This window comes from Talpa europaea (assembly GCF_964194135.1).
Source record: "Talpa europaea genome assembly, chromosome: 16".
Taxonomy (NCBI): Eukaryota; Metazoa; Chordata; class Mammalia; order Eulipotyphla; family Talpidae; genus Talpa; species Talpa europaea.
This window is the reverse complement of record NC_140084.1, coordinates 12938710-12955417: the sequence shown is the minus strand read 5'-3', so window position 1 is coordinate 12955417 and position 16708 is coordinate 12938710. Positions and strand designations below refer to the sequence as shown.

The window sequence follows — 16708 nt, the reverse complement described above, 5'->3', positions numbered from 1 at the left end:
TTGAAGGTTTTGGCAGCAGTATTTGTTTTTAAGTTATCAACTGAAAGTGCTCCTTTCTGAGAAGGTTACAGTGCACTGATGTTAATGTGTGGAATTTTGCATCCACTTCTACTGGCCTGTTAGCTTAGTATTCTTTCTTCCAAAATTTTTTTTGATTGTTTGTTTTATATGTAAATGCCACTGAAGTTTTGATGGATCCATTGCTTCATTAGCCAAAACATCTCTGCAAAAAACTCACTATGATTTTAGCACTGCATGACCAAACTCTGTACATGAGGTCTCATAGACTAAAGACAGTTGACCTTCATTTCTTTGGCATCATCTCCATTATCATCATGTAGTTTACTACTGATGCTGCATTCAGAAGGTTGTGTTTTCTTTATAGAAAGGTACAACGATGCTTGTTTTGCTGCCAGTGATTGGATTAAAAATATGCCAGTTTCACTTTATTCACTTAGTTACTAATTTTAATCTATAAATTTTTTTAAAGATTTATTTTATTTGTACAAGCAATGGGTACAGTCAGAAGCACGGGAGGATGACAGAATTCACCAGAGCAGGGAACAGAACAGGCAAACTGACAAAATACACTGCTGAGGGGAGCAGCGGGCGCAGCAGGAGAGGTCTGTGTGCCAGGGAGCAGCCGGGGATTGAACCGGTGCTGCAGAGGCTGCGGGCAGCTTTGCAGCCCAGTGCTCAACCACTGCGCCACCAAGGGAGGCCCTTTAATCTATAAATTTTAGAAGTCCCACTTGGGGGCCTCCCCTGGTGACACAGCGGTTGAGCGCTGGGCTGCAAGGCTGCCCACAGCCTCTGCAGCGCCGGTTTATTTCCCGGCCGCCCAGCGAGGGTCCCACAAAAAAAAAAAAAAAAAAAAAAGTCCCACTTTGTTAACTATTAAAATGAATGTAAAAATAACAACTTATAAAAATAAATGCTTAAATCTTCTTACACTTTAGGGTTTTAGTTGACAGAACCCTAAAGTGACATACAAATTGTAATGTGGTCATACTGTGCATGATTGATGTACTAATATTGCACATGTCCACCTTCTGAATTTGACAGTACCAGAATTGGTCCAGAATCTGCTTAATGCAATGAGTCCACTGATCATGTCTTGAGTATTACGACAATGTCAAATTGCTAGCTAGGTTTCTGAATACTTCGAATTTCCATCCTCATCTCTTCTTGGACCAATAACAGGGTTGTTTTGCAACTCATATTTTAAAGTGCTTTCCTAGGAGTCTACTCAGATTTTCTCCTAGTTATCCCAGTAATATTCTTTATAACATTATTTTTTGTTGAGTCCAAGATCTAATCCAAGTTTATACTGTGAATTTAGTTTATCCTCTTTGAAATTAGAACTGTTTTTAAGATTTTTATTTCATGGCATTTATATATGTATATTTTTAGTTCATTTGTATTGCAGAATATCCCTGTTTGAATTGTTGCATTGTTTCCTCATGATAGGCTTCAGATTGATGATGTTTTGTCTACCTCAGTGCATCACATCAGTAACTTACCCTCAGTTTTAGTGGTGATAAGTTAGACCACTTAAGGCAATATCTGTGAGTATTCTCCATTGTAAAGATATGCTTTCCTTTGATCAGTCATTTAGGGGGATCCATTAAAGAATTTTTGACCATGTGCATTTGTAATGTATTTTGCTGCGGTAAATCACACTGGAAACGAATGAGTTATCCAGTAGGGGGTAGCAGACCACTGAGGAGAAACCTTTAGTGGTTTGGAAGTCCTGCAAAAATAATACAGAAAATATTTACCATTAGGAACATAGGTTTTAACTTTTTTAGAAGTCTTTCTTGGCTTGCATTATTTCCCAAATGTCAAAATGGAAATCGAAGGAAGATTCATTATAACTTCAGTAGAAAAAGTATTAAACTAGTAAATAATTGTGTGGAATCGTTAAATTTCCTAACAAAATTAAATTTTGTGGTCTTATTTATATTTATAAATATAGTTGTCTGAATAACTAGACATACTTCCCACTTCATTTTTTAAGCAAATGGATGGTAATTTTAAATATTGTATTCAGGGAGCCTACTATTTCTGTGATTTGTCAGAAGAGGGCAGCACCACGTCTCAAAAACAAAGAGCTGTAAAAAGGGAAGCTTTTTTTCCCCATCAATATACACATGTATTTTATATCCAGAGGTTATGAATGCTTTTAACTTTAAACTACTTTGCAGACATGTATCACATGACAAGTTGTCTGTTACTCTGTCCTGCAGAAAATGAAAACCCTGATAATAGTTGGTGTAGTGTGTTCTTTTTAAACTTATATTGTTTATACTTAAATTTAGGTATTATAAGTGAATCCTCATAGGAAGTTGGGACTTGAATTTTAATTGACTGCCAGTTGTTAATGTGGTATATGGATGTGAGCATATCTTTTTTAACTCTTCATATCATTATTCTGCTTTTTCTTTTTTGTCTTTGTATCAAGTTTAAGAGCATTACTACATCTTTAAGAAATATGAGAAAGAGCTAGTGATGACTGGGAAGAATTTGTAAGTATAAGCATAAGGTAGTGTTAGCACAAAGTTAGTCTTTTAGTTTTTTCCTAATAATATTTTAATTGTTAAATTTTGGATTTTTCCTTCTGCTTTATATTTCCCCAGTTGAAAAAAATGTACAGCTTATTAACCTTGTGGAATGAGGAAAAATAGTATTTTTTTGTCCTTCCCTGACACATAATCAGCTGAGTCAGTTAGCTCAGACTTTCCTAATGAGTCACTTTTTGGAAAAGGCCAGTCATGGAAAGTTTCTGGCTAAATAAAGACTTTTCAGGAAGTTCTAAGTAAGTGAAAATGAAGTTAAAGTGGAATTTCTCTTGATAACACTTGAATTAACTTGCTAATAGTGGTCCTTTTCCTGTCAGGGTTTCCTTTTGATATATTAGAAGTGGTCTGTAACTTAATGTTCTACTGGAAGATTCAGACAGCTGAATTTCTTTTTATTGTTTGTTAAAAGCAGAGTTCTAGGCCTGCTGTCAAGGAAGACTAATCGCCTGGCATTACTTTGTGTCAATTACCAAAGTCCCTGAGGGAAATATACCAGCTTATAGAACTTTTTTCCTGGTGAATGTGGAAAGGACTTTGATTCCAAGAATGACAGAGATACTCCCACAGCTTGTACTTTTCCCTGCTTTATTTGTGACCCTTACTATAGACTGTGCATTATCATGGCTTGTTTTCATGGTTACCCGTCCTGATGGAGAGTCCTGTAAGTGCACAGACCATGAATCTTTTCCTGCCTCCCATCCCTAACAGTGCCTTGATCTAGGTTGCTTTCCAGAAAATGTTCACTAAGTTGTCTTAGGTGGCTGCTAAAAAGGTTTTGTCAGTCCTCTGGTAAAACAAAACAAAACTGATTTGTGTACAGGCATCTTTTACTTTTCCTGTAACTTGATCAGCTTGATCTTCTTTTTCTCTTAATAACAACATTCTGAAATTCCACAATTAAAAAAAATTTCATAGTGATATTCCTTAATGTTGATCTTTTAAAATTTGCTATGTTGGATGCTCTGTGACTCCTCTTGTGGAAATTCCTCCTCCTCGGAAATTTTCCTTTTTGTTGATAACCTCTCCCCTATTTTCACTTTTTCTGAAACTTTATTAGTTAAATGATGACACAGTAGTTAGGCTAGTCTACAATATGCTGGGGTAACAGACCCAGAAACTACATAACACAGTATATACTTATTTCTTACTGTAGCAAATTCTAATACAGGTTCAGTAGCATTCCATCTAGTAATTCAGCTCTCTGGAACATGTCATCTCTGGGATTGCTGTGTCAATGGAAGACAAATAGCTTTTCATTTATTCCCCTCTTTTCAGAATGAGACTTCAGCCCTGCCTTTATAGTCCAGAACTTCTGTGGTTTTCATTTCTCCCAAGAGTAATGGGTTCTACTACTAAGTTGGACTGGAGAGTCTCCTGTGGTTTTAGCACTACCCTGCCCCTCCACTTTCAGAGGTTCCTGGTATCTCATTTACTGAGCCTTTCTAAAAGCTAGTATAGTTTGGTTTCCTTGTTATTAACCATTCCACATTGCTGTAGTCTTAGGAGGTCAGAGAAAACAAAAACCTAAGGCAGTTATACTCCTTGTCTATTTGCTTTCTGTCTTCGGAGAGTTTGGTTAACATCCTTTTTTTGATAGACTTCTTGTTTTTTGTGTGTGGTTTTGCTATTTAAATTCCCCCTGCTGTTTAATAGGGTTTTGGTAGAGACAGGCAAATAAAACTTGTATTTAGCCACCATTTCTCAGTGATCTTCACAGTTGTTGTTCATGAGCCATCTCAGGTCTGCCCCAGATTCTACCCGGGGCACAGAAATTTAAAGTACTCTCTCTATTCCTGCTTCTCGGACTCTGCATTAAGTCTTAGATTTGGATGTGGGTTTATTTCAATTGTCTATATAGCAGTATAAAGTCACTGCCAAATTTAGTGACTTTAAAACAGTTGTATTATTGTAATTTCTCATAGTTCTGGGGGTGGCTGAGCTCAGCGAGGCTGTTTTTGCTCAGTGTCACTACTGCTGCTGTGGTTAGTGGAGCCATCCCAAAGGTTTCCTTACTCCCATGTCTGGTGCCAGGGCTAGGCAACTTAGTCACCCAGGGCCAGGATCAGACTACTCTGGCATTTGCCTCTGCGTGGTCTTCCCATGTGTTCTATCCAGCATGGTGACTTCAGGGTGGCCATACTACACAGCATTGTGTCTGGTTCACAAATTTGTCTCTTAGTACAAGTTTCAATAAACTTGTGTTTGAATCCAGTGAAGAAAAGGGAGGCTTTCGGGGGGGAGAAAAAGAAAAAAAATAGGAAAGGGGCCAGACTTCTTGTATGGTAACTTTAGGTCTCAAAGCTGCATTCTCAAGAGGGAGAAACAGTTGGAAGCTATATCACCTTTTATCAGCTAGCCTCAGAGGTCATGCACTGCCACTTCCACTGAATTCTAAGAACTGGAAGCCACAAAGACACACTACTTTCAAGGTGTGGTCTCACCCACACACAAATAAACACACACACACCCCTGCTTTGGGATAGTTAGGTTGTGGAAGAACAGATTATATAGGATAGTTGTGATAACCATCTTTGGGAAATACAGTCTACTAGAGGGCTCTCTAACATTGCTGTCAACACTTGATCTCTGGATAATCTTGGAAAAGTAACTTAACCCCTTGGATTTCCGTTTTCTCACTCTTGAATTTACTAATGTGTCTGCTCTTGCTAGAGAAATGCTCTGTAATAAACCATCCCAAAGTGTTTATTATTGCTTATGGGCTTCTGGGTGTCTGGGATTCAATTTGTCTCAGCTTGACTCCAGGCTGCTTACTAGGTTCAGATCCGGCTCTTAGGCCTTTCAGCCTCTTGGACCAGCACCTTCTTGAGGCACGTTCTTCTTACGGTGAAAGGGAGGGACTCTGGGCACAAGTAGAGAACATAGACATATTTATAGCTTCTATCCTTGTCACGTCACTTCACTTCTCACTGGCCATTAAAGCAATACATGTGCCCAAGCTCAGCATCAGTGCGGTGGAAGATTATTTTCTTGGTTACCAGGGAAAGAATGACTATTTGCTGAATGATGGTCTAATCTGTCATTTAAGTTCCTCCTCTTCCAGTTTTGATAGTGATTATTGAGTGGTTCATTTGGGAGACTAGAGGGACACAAAGATTTAAGTCTGTACGGACTTACATTCTTGAAAAAACGGAATGTGTAGGATTCGCCTGTTAATATTCTTGGCAGTATTATTCTGGACAACCTAATTGAACGTTTCATAGTACAGTAGGACCATAACTATGAGCCCTCCTACACAGAGGCTGGAATTTAGACAGAGTTCCTCAGATGTTTTTGTTGACTTGGCAAGTCTAGTCAGGCATTAGGACGTCTCTCTTTATCTGAAATTTCAGGCACTGTAAATATTTTTATTTGATCCTTTAGGACTCAGTGTTATTGAGGGCAATTTTTCCACATTGGAAATTGGACAGGATTCTCAGTCACACAGCTTTCTTTCACTGCTGAATTAATGCCAGTTTAGTTAGTTTTAAGTAACTTTGTTTCCACTTTGGCTTGTTTTAGGTGTATTAGGAAATACTGCAGAGTATTTCCCATTGTTTATACTGTGGCTTTTCTCCTTGAAATAATGCCAGTGTTTTTCTCCCAAATATTCTTTCTCCCCATACCAGCTTTTACTGGGTCTTAAAGTATGAGTTCTATTCTGTGTGGGAGCTACTGTGAGGGGCCTTTTTCAACCTCCACATCAGTAACCGCCAGTGGACTGTGATTCAGTAGTGACTACTGCAGTGTTTTATGCTGACAGAAGTCAGGGAGGGGATCTAATGAGAGATCAAATCTACATACATGTCTCATTTAGAGGGAAAATGTTTTCTAGAACTGTTCCAATAAACTCGAATCTTAAAGTTCAGTAGCCAGAGTTTATTACAATCCCAGTAGCTATTTCCCTTGTCATTTATTTCCTTTTCTTAGATTTTTTTCCCTCTTTTTTTATTTGCCTTGTAAACTTAGCATCTCTTTCCTTGTTGTACAGGGTGACTAAGGAAGTGGATGCTACATCTAAAGAAGCCAAATCTTTCTTCAAGCAAAATGAGAAAGAAAAACCATCAACTAATGTCCCTTCAACTCTGCCGCCACTGCCTGCCGGGTCAGGGTGAGTGTTTGCAGCTCAGGCCAGTTGTGCCTGGAACGCTGGCCGGCCTGTTTCCAGTTTAAGGACCCCCAGCTTCACTTGAGCTCTCATGACTCCTTGCCTGAGAGGGGATTATGCTGCTGCTCTGCCTTTCCAGAAATATTTGCCAGAATGGCAGGTGCAAAGGAAAATTAGCCATAGCTTTCTATTTTGATTCCATTCTGAAAAAAGTCCTCATTTACAGTAGCCTTTACATTTTAAAAATTAATTTCTGAATGAAAATATCAGCAGTTCATCAGAACTTCTAATTCAACTTTGGGTTGAATATTCACTCCCACCCCCCCAGTGACCTCAGAGGAACAAAAAGGTCAGAACTGATGTACAGTAATTCTGTTTAACACATTGTCAGACACTTGTTCATTTTTCTTCCTTCCATATTTTCCATATTACTTGAGTTATTTTTAGGTGAAGATTAGAATTCTTTCTCTCTGGAGGAAATAAAAATTCCTTTCTTCTTAACCTATATGTTAGGAGTAAAGCTTCACAGCCAATACAAAAAGCCTGGGTACTCGTGTCATGAGCACCCTGGATCATTGACTGACTCCTGGGAGAGCTCTGCATCTTTAAGGTGTTGGAATTAGTACATGTAATTCAAGGGGCTTCTCCGACTCTTCTGTCTCAGTGTGTCACTTCTTCCGTCTCCCCTTAGAAAAACCTGTGTCATTGCTACAAACAGTAAAGTTTTGACTTCTTATATTTAAAAAAATACTGATTTTCTTATCAAATAAGCTTTTCTAGGATAGGCCTTTCTCATCTTTGCAACTCTGACTCTGAACTGTTGACCAGAAGCAGACCTGGAGACAAAAGTTTGAATGTAGGTCCTTTTGGTGGGAGGTGACTCCATGAAGTTGTGGGGCGGGAGGGAAGGGAGGAAGCCAGTGCAGGTTGTTGCTGCCCAGCTTGCTGTTGGTGGTAGCTGGTGCTCAGTCCTGCCGGGGAACACAGGGAGATGGTGAAGAACACAGTGCGGACACGGAGGCTGGGCTTTTTATCCTCCAACTCCCATCTGTCCTCATTGGCACAGCTGCTTCCACCAGCCCTTGGACTGTGAGCTACAGGTGCTTGGAGTCAGAGCTATGCGCAGGGTTCCCTGGCAGTGAGTACAAGAACACATAGCTGTTTCTGCATCTGCTCCATGCTCTGCATCTGCTTCTTGATCCAAATATTTTCTCTCCCAGTGGAGCTACTCTGTAGTAGTTACACAGAAACTCAAGAAGGAAAGAGATTTGAGTGCTTGCTACCACAGTAGAAGTGATGTAAATACTGATGAAGGCAGTCCATGAATGAGACTGTAATGTGAACAGAGTTCTCCAGATCCGAGTCTGTTAATACTCTAAGCCAGCATTTTTCAAGTGTTTAAAATAAATGAAATAGACTAAAAAGGTCATGGTATATGGTAAAAGTAAATATTGTTTCATTAAGTTTTATATTTCAGTCATTGATATGCTTGTACAGTTCTGTAAAGGTTGAGATTTTTTTTAAAAAGGCAGGTCTATAGGGTGAAGCAACATGTTTGCAGTCTTTTAATCATTATATTGTTTTGAAAGTCTTCAGACCACTCGCTTCTAAACTTTATTGATGGCCACTTACAGTAAGGAATACAGTTTACAGTATGTACTGATGCAGACATAGATGTAAAAAAGGGAAATAAAAATTTGGTGAAATCGCATTTATTGTTATTACAAATGATAAACTGATTTTGTTTTTACATTACTGTGTGTAGTATGTCATTGAAAAAATGTCACTTAATTGATTTCAAAATCTACAAATTGAATTTGGCAATATGTGGATTAGTCTTCTGCAGGATTTTACTTGGGTTTCCACCTGTGCATCTGCTATTAAATATTTATTCGATGCATTTATTAAAAGTATTACTATGACACTTAAACTATATTAATTACCAGACAGAAATAAAGCCAGGGCCTCCCTGGTGGCATAAGGGGATAAGTCGCAGCACTATGAAACTATCTGCAGCCACTGCAGCACAAGTTCAATCCCTGGCCAGGGAGCTGACCCACATGGCGCAGCAGACCTCTCCTGTCTCACCTGCTCCTCCCTTTTTATCAGTGTATATCAGTAGATCTTCCTGTTTTGCTCCCCACTCTGTTTCTGGTGAATCCTCTCACCTCCCGCACCTCTGTCTTGTACCGCAGTTCTTTTATGAATAAATCAATCAATCAATTTTTTTTTAAAAAAAAGTTAAACTTTCTTTTACCTTAGGTTTCTAGCATGGTCATTTTCAACTAGCACAGTTTTTACTTCTAGCCTTTTTGGGTATTTCTTAAAGAAGTCCCTACTGATGATTAGAGATTTCACTTGAAAACAAATGTCCTCTATTACTGTAATTATGAAGGTAAATAGAAGAAGGTGAAGTGGCATCCTACAAGGTCAGGTTAAGTCACTGTGTCACTCATAAAACTCTCACTGCAGTCTATATCCATGCCTTCCTTTCTTAGAACTCATAGCCTCTGCATGATAAGAAATCTGCTGAGATGATACCTGTAATAGGGAGACCCAGCAGAAAACAGAAGGTATCCTCAAATTAGGATACTTTGAGGAGAGTTTAATAACTCACTAAGTGATGGAAAAACACAGGAATAGGAATAGTGTGGTGTTCCACAGGGCTAGTAATAATGAGACTCCATATCTAATCCTAATCTTGAATGGGCAAGAGACCCTGGAAGCAGGGAGGGCTATGTGGAGAGAGCCTCCTCTGTCACTGAGACATCACTTGAGGGACTGATCCTCCAGGGGGAAACCAGGGGAGTAAGTGATCAGCTCTCCCTTCCTCCCTCTTTCCCATCTCATCAGGGCATTCCATTGACCACTGAGGCTTGTGAGAAAAAAAATTACTCTGAGTGCTTGATACAAGGATAAGGAACATTTTATGCAGAACTGTTGTAACAGGCGTCAAGATTGACAATGGAAGAGAGAGATGAGGACCAACTTTGAACCCAGTTAAGGAGCAGAATGAGGGGGTATCAGCAGGTGGAGCACTACTAAGAGGAGATATTAAGGCTAACAGAATTCTTCCTAAACCTAATTTAGCAGGGTTCTTGCTGAAAGCAGGCTGGGGGCTTCCACATCAAAGATAGAAAATGAGGAAGAGAGTGATCAAACATCATGGGTAGAGGATTTTCTCCAAATTGATTGAGCAGAATTCTTCCTAAAACTAAATGAGGCAGGCCCAGCAAAGATGGGGGTCAGGACCAAGGTCTAAAGAAGTTTCAAAGAAACCTGACTAAAATTTGGTGAAGAAAGAAGTCTGTCAGACATTCCATACAAGACCTCATTTGTGGCCCAAAGCAGCATGAGGAACAAGTCTGGAGGGCCAACAGGAAACTGTTTGGGTGAAATATCTTTCAGGGGATTTATCCCTTATAAAGGGGTGAAGTGAAATTTGATCAGTCAGTTTCTTTGAAAACTGTAATAGAATGTAACAGATTACAAAGCTGTATCTGCCTGGTACCTGTATAAAAGTCCTTGAAGTTGTACATGAAAATGGGGACACGTTTAACTGTAATAATATGGGCCTTGATTTTTTTTTTTTTCTTTCTTTCTTTTTTTTTAAAGATTTATTTATACAAGCACTGGGCACAGTCAGAAGCACGGGAGGGCGAGAGAATTCAGCAGAGTCAGAGTGGAGAGCAGAGCAGAGCAGGCAGACTGACGAAGTACACTGAGGGGAGCAGGAGGGGGCAGGAGAGGTCTGCGCACCATGTGGGACCCTCACCCTGCAGCCGGGGATCGAACCGCGCTGCAGAGGCTGCAGTCAGCTTCGTAGCCCAGCGCTCAACTCAACTGCTGTGCCACCAGGGAGGCCCTGGGCCTTGATTTTTTTTAATAGACTGAGATGACCTTCAAGTTTGGTATGGTATTTTTTTTTTTTTTTAGATTTATTTATTTATTTATCTATCTATTTATTTATTTATTTATACAAGAGCCGGGGTACAGGCCAGATATGCGGGACGGTGAGAGGATTCACCAGACAGAGCGGGGAACAGAACAGGCAGACTGACGAAATACACTGCTGAGGGGAATAACAGGCGTGACAGGAGAGGTCTGCCGCGCCATGTGGGACCCTCGCTGGCTGGCCGCGATTGAACCGGCGCTGCAAAGGCTGCAGACAGCTTCACAGCGCTGTGCTCAACCACCTGCGCCACCAGGGGCGGCCCTGGTAGGTAATTTTTCTGAAGTGCCTCTCAGCTGCTGCAGTTGTAACTGTGCTTGGGGAAAGATGGGATGAAGGGGATTCGGATTTAGGTGCCATTAGTAGGTATATTTTATCATACAGACTTTAGTATCTACTGCAGACTGCGTGTCCAGGGTATGGAAAATCTTTTCAAGGAAAGGAAGAATCTACAGAAGTCATTCAATTTATTATAAGAACATTATCAGTGTAGTAAAATCTTTTGCTACACACTTTTCATTTGTAATTTTGGATCCACTTCAGTTTATAGAAATTGTCTAGCAGAAGCACTTTATTTTCTTCTTTCTAAACAAATTTAAGCAATACAGGAAAACCAGAGCAGGAGAATAAAACATCCTGTCCCCACATCCTTGGCTAGCAAATAAGAACAGATTCATGGGAGCAAATGTTTGTAACTGAAAATGCATTTCCTCTACATGTTTAAAATAGCACACTGCTTAGCTATAAAAAGTCAAAGTTTATACTTTGGGAATAGAGTAAAGCAAACACCCAGTTTAAATGAGAGGCAGGAATCAGCAAGGACAAGAAGCATTCTCTAGTCTTGGTGGTAGAAAGCACAGCTCTTAGTGTGTCTAAATTCCTCCAGTTTTGTTGCCCTAAGCTCTTGTTCCTCTTTTTATTCCCCACTCCCTCCTGTTCACTACCAGTACTGTTGGCCACTGGAAGCCAGCTTCTGCCAGCATTTATGGGTATCTGGCTGGTCAGCTTTCACCCCACATTACTACCTGTTTCCCCCAACATATATTACTTTATTCTGGCAGTGGGTTACCATTGGTGTCATTGAAGTTTATAATCCTCTTTGCGGACATTACCACATTTGATTAATGGCTTACTATTATTAGTTCCCTCCTTAGAGATAGGGAATGACCTAAAGCAATAAAACAAAAGTGAAAAACATTTTCCTATGGAGTTTTGTCTTCTCGTCTGTTGATCCAAAAGAAAAAGATCGTATTGTTGTGTCTCAAAAGCATCGTGGATGGTGTCGGTTTAGCAGTGCTTGCTCCAAGGAGGAGATAGGATTCCTCATGTGCCGCCGTACTGAAGACAGAAGGCACAGACTACAGCCCAGGAGGCTGGCTGTGCTTCACTGTTTTTGTGACTTGTTTGTGTCGACGTATCTGATCAGTCAGTCCCCGGCAACCTTTAATTTGTGCAGCAAGATTTTCTGTTAGAACAGTTAAGGTGACCTCACTTTTGTTGCCTTTTAAGCTTTAAAATTTTCCACACATAGTTCTTTGATAGAAAACAGTGAGTATTTCGCTTTAACAAAAGTCAGACCTAGCCACAATATTGGGAGAAAATGTTTCTAATTTTTTAATGTGAATCTTTTGTTATGCACGACCAGTAGAACTTCTGGCCTATTGTTGGTTTTTTTTGTTGTTGTTGTTGGTTTTTTTTGTGGGACCCTCACCAGCGGCCGGGAACCTGCACTGCAGAGGCTGCAGGCAGCCTCTCAGCCCAGCGCTTAACCACTGCACCACCAGAGGAGGCCCTAGCCTATTGTTGTTTCAATGCTCTTTTACCTTTAAAGGAGTTATTCTCTTCATGAGTGAGAGGAGCATTTCAAAACTGTCTAATTAAATTTCAAGAGTTTCTACTAAGAGGGAAGAAAGGATTCCAAAATTATTCACAGCAAATGCGTTTACATCAACAACAAAAAAAGACTCCCTTAGAAATTTGATTTCATCTGGTTCGATGCCCTGATGAAATGCCTGACTCATCAGCCTGTACCCATATGTCTACTGAATACATGTGTCTTGTGAGCTTGCTTCATGCCCAAAGAATGGCCACTCATGGAGGAGGAAAATCTGCTATGTTAAGAGTAAGGGATCATTGATACTTACTATAATAATTAAGATAATTAGAAGAAAGGGGGGGGATTCCAGCAAGCATGATGTGTGATCTTTTGGAATTCGACTGGAAAGGGTGTTTTTTAAGAGAACAAATGATATTTTATCGATTTAACCATTTAAACTTAGTTGTGCTTTTTTCTCTTTTTAAAAACAACTTTATTGAGCTGTTTTATTTATTTACCAGTGTCAGTTATACGGTTCATTGGCTTCTAGCATATTTACAGAGTTGTGTATTCACAGAACTGTGTAGCCACCATCATTTCCGGCACCTCAAAAAAAAGAAATTTAGTCAATCCCTATTGGTCTCCACCATCCCCAGGTACCACTATCACTAATCTGTGTTTGGTGTCTAGATAGGTCTGTTTGAACTTTTCATGTAAAGTGAATCATAATCCTTTTGTGTCTGACTTCTTTGACTTAGCATGATTTTAGTTCATCCATTTAGCTGTACTTCATGTCTCCCCCCTTTTGTTTTGGCCAAATAATACTAAATTGTATGAATATACCACACCTTACTTATATGTATTCAGTAGTTGATGGGCATAAAATTGTTTCCTCATCTTGACTATTATGAATAATACTTCTGTGAACATTTGTGTACGTGTTTTTGTATGGGTACATTTTTTTTTACACTTAGTGTATACCTGGCTATGGAAATGCTGGTAGCTTGGATATGCTCTTGGACAGCAGATTGAGCAATAAGAGAAAAATCTAGGAGTCTTACCAGGGGGTGTATGACTTGAGTGCCTAGATTTATTCCATTATGTATTTTGTGAAGCATGTACAGTTGTATGTTAACTCCTGCTGTCCGGAGTGGGGGAGGTCAGTGAAAAACTATAATGTCCAGTAACACTGTAAAAGTCATAGCCAGGAAAAAATAGTTTTCTTTCTTCATAATTAATTCTAGAATTAAGGAGAGGGATTAGCTTTTTGAATTGTTCCCACAGCAATTGTAAGCTTTCTATTCAGGGAAATTTCCTGTTAAATGATAATTAAACACTTTAGTTCACTTGATTCAGGACTGGTCATGGTCATCCTGTCCTTATTTTCTGTTTGAAATTATGTGTTCTTGACCTTCCCACTAAGTATTGCCATTAGAAGGTATTCTTAAATGTGTGGTGAGTTTTTTGCTTCTCATATGACTTGAGGAGGCCCCTGCTATTTAGTAGGTGAGTTTCAGGGATACTAAATGTCCTGTATCGCTTAGGATAGTTTGTTCAGAGAATTCCCTAAAATGCTGGAATTGTCCCCTTTGAGACATACTGTTTTAGGGAGTTGGAGGGGAGAAAGGGAAGGGGCTTCTCAGCTACATAACCACTAAGCCTCGCCGCAGTTACCAATTTGAAACTCTACCCCAGGTTAGCATTCATAAGCTGGTAGTTTGTAGAACTTTGATGTTTTTATTTAGCCAGTATTCAAAAATCAGGAGTGTGTACATAAAAATCTGGATTACTGGCATTTCTTGGGGGCAGGGATGAGCTGCTGTGGAACACATGGTGTCGGCCCTTTCCTCTTCCCTTACTTAATTTCATCACTTCTTTATGTTACCTGCTCTAGAGAGACATGTTTCCTTTCAGTGATCATGTCAGTTTTCCTGTGGGGATGAATTTTTTCTCTAGTTTAAATACCAGACATCTTAGGCTACAGGTTAAATATTTCTTTACTGTTCATAAAAGAACAAATAGCTCCTGTTTTTGACTTGAGGCGCAATGCTAAGTGTTTAATTTCACTTAACCCCATAAACACTTTAAGAGGTAGGCACTTTGTGTCCATTTCATAGACCATGAAACTGAGTCTCAGAGAGGTGCCATTAGCCTTTGGAGTTACATAGTTGGTGAATGGTGCAGCCTGGATTCCACTCCTGATGTGTGTGAGGCCCGAGCATGGACTGTCAGCCATTGTGTCATACCCCTCACTCTTACCCTCTCGTAGACCTTTTTTGTTAAAAGTATCCCTGCTCAGCATTATGAGGGATAAATGACCTTCTGAAAGCTATTTTGTTCTTCTTGAAAGAGGTGAGACAACTATTTGCTCTACTCTCCTTGGTATGTAAGCCTTTTTACCCCATTAACTATGATGAATCCAGGTTTTCCATACTATATTTCAGCCTCATTCCTGTTTCATAAAAAGGGGCTAGCATAGTTTTTAGAAATGAGTTCCTGGTGTGTTTGTACATTGACAATCTTTCAAAGTCAACAATGAAGCAGTGAACAAGAGGTGATCAGTCAGCAGTGGAATAATGACCGGTGCTGTTCATGTGTGGCAGTTGACGCCTCCAGAGGTCTGAATCCTGCATTGTAGGCAGCTTATGGGAAACTTGGCTGGGGAGCCAATAAAAGGTGTCTTGCGGGCTTCCCCTGGTGGCACAGCGGTTGAGCGCTGGGCTGTGAGGCTGCCCGCAGCCTCTGCAGCACCCGTTCTTTCCCCGGCCACCAGCGAGGGTCCCACCAAAAAAAAGAGGTGTCTTGCCCAGCTTGTATTAAGTGCACTTCTTCTACAGCCATTTGATACAGGATAGCACTAGCTAGAAATAGCATTTAAGAGGATACTTCAGGAACTAGTGGTAACAATGGAAATGATTGATTCTGGCGGCTCTCATGGTACTGCTTGTTAACTTATCAGCTCCACATATGTGTACTCTGTTGGGAATTAGAAAGCCCTGTTCCCAACTTACACCTTCCCATTGAATAGATGCTTACTCTTCTTTACTTGGTTTTAACTTTTTTCTTTAAAGATTTATTTATGCATAGAAGAACTGGGGTATAGGCCAGAGGTGCAGGGCGTGGGAGATTCACCAGAAACAGAGTGGGGAGCAGAACAGGCAGATCTACTGAAATACACTGCTGAAGGGAGTAGCGGGCGAGACAGGAAGGTCTGCTGTGCCATGTGGGTTAGCTCCCTGGCCGGCCAGGGATCGAACTGGTGCTACTGTGGCTGCCAATACCTTGATAGTGCTGTGTCTTTAACCTCTGCGCTACCAGGGAGGCACCCTGTTTTAACTTATTTTTAACTTTTTTTTTTTTTTTTGAGTATACCTCTACAGAAAGTTGTTGCAGGTACAGAATTAGTGGATTTGAAATTGAAATTAAACAATTATTTAACGATTTCCCCTGAATAGTTGGGACATTTTGAAATGATAGCATTCACATTCTTAATGCAAAGAATTATTCCAGGCAAGCTAGTAATTAGAAGAATTATGAATGGGGAGACTGGTGCTATTATTTCAAGAGGAGCGGTAGGAGGAACTATGGACATTTGGATCAAGAAGTCTAGTGCCTGTCAATCCAAGTGAAATCCCAAATGTAGAAAAGCTTTCAGCATAAGAACTTTTTTCATGTGTGGTCACCAGATGGGTTAAAAATCTGTCAGTTTGGATTGAATACCTACACCAAACACTATGAACTTAGGAAATGTCAGTGATTTTTAATGCCTAGAGTTGAACAAGACTTGATTATACAGAGCAGTCTTTTTCCTTTGCCCTTAGCCTTGAATTATAGTGCCAATAAGTTTTAAAAATTACTAATTTAAGAACTGCATGCCTATCTGTATTATAAACTTAAAAATATTTTTTGCTGTATTTCTGAAACTTCTATTTTTCCAAATTTCTTTTAGTGTGACTAGAAAGAATAGGTAGCTGCAGTTATGACATTCATAGTTTACTCAGTATGATAATAGGAGGTTTGTTTGGCAGTGGGGCTATAGAGGCCTTCAATTAAGGAGCACGTTGTGATGTTCTAAGAATGAGGTGAAAATATTTTGGTTAACTTGATAGCACTAATTTATTAATTTGTTTTTTTGTTTTAACTTCTTTTAGTGTACACTAGAGGGCATAGTAACCCCTGAGAAGATATATCACATGTCTGGCTAAACCCCAGGAACATGAAGCATTCCTAAGGCTTGGTGCATGGGTGCTGTA

General features: G+C 39.8%; 1 protein-coding gene across 1 annotated transcript in view; it reads left to right on the top strand.

Moving 5' to 3' along the window:
• CFDP1 (craniofacial development protein 1) overlaps positions 1 to 16708 on the top strand; it is a 101704-nt gene that overhangs the window by 15895 nt on the left and 69101 nt on the right. Inside the window, exon 5 of the mRNA XM_084257100.1 lies at positions 6571 to 6690. Coding sequence (XP_084113226.1) covers positions 6571 to 6690 — 120 coding nt within the window. The remainder of the gene's footprint in view (positions 1 to 6570; positions 6691 to 16708) is intronic.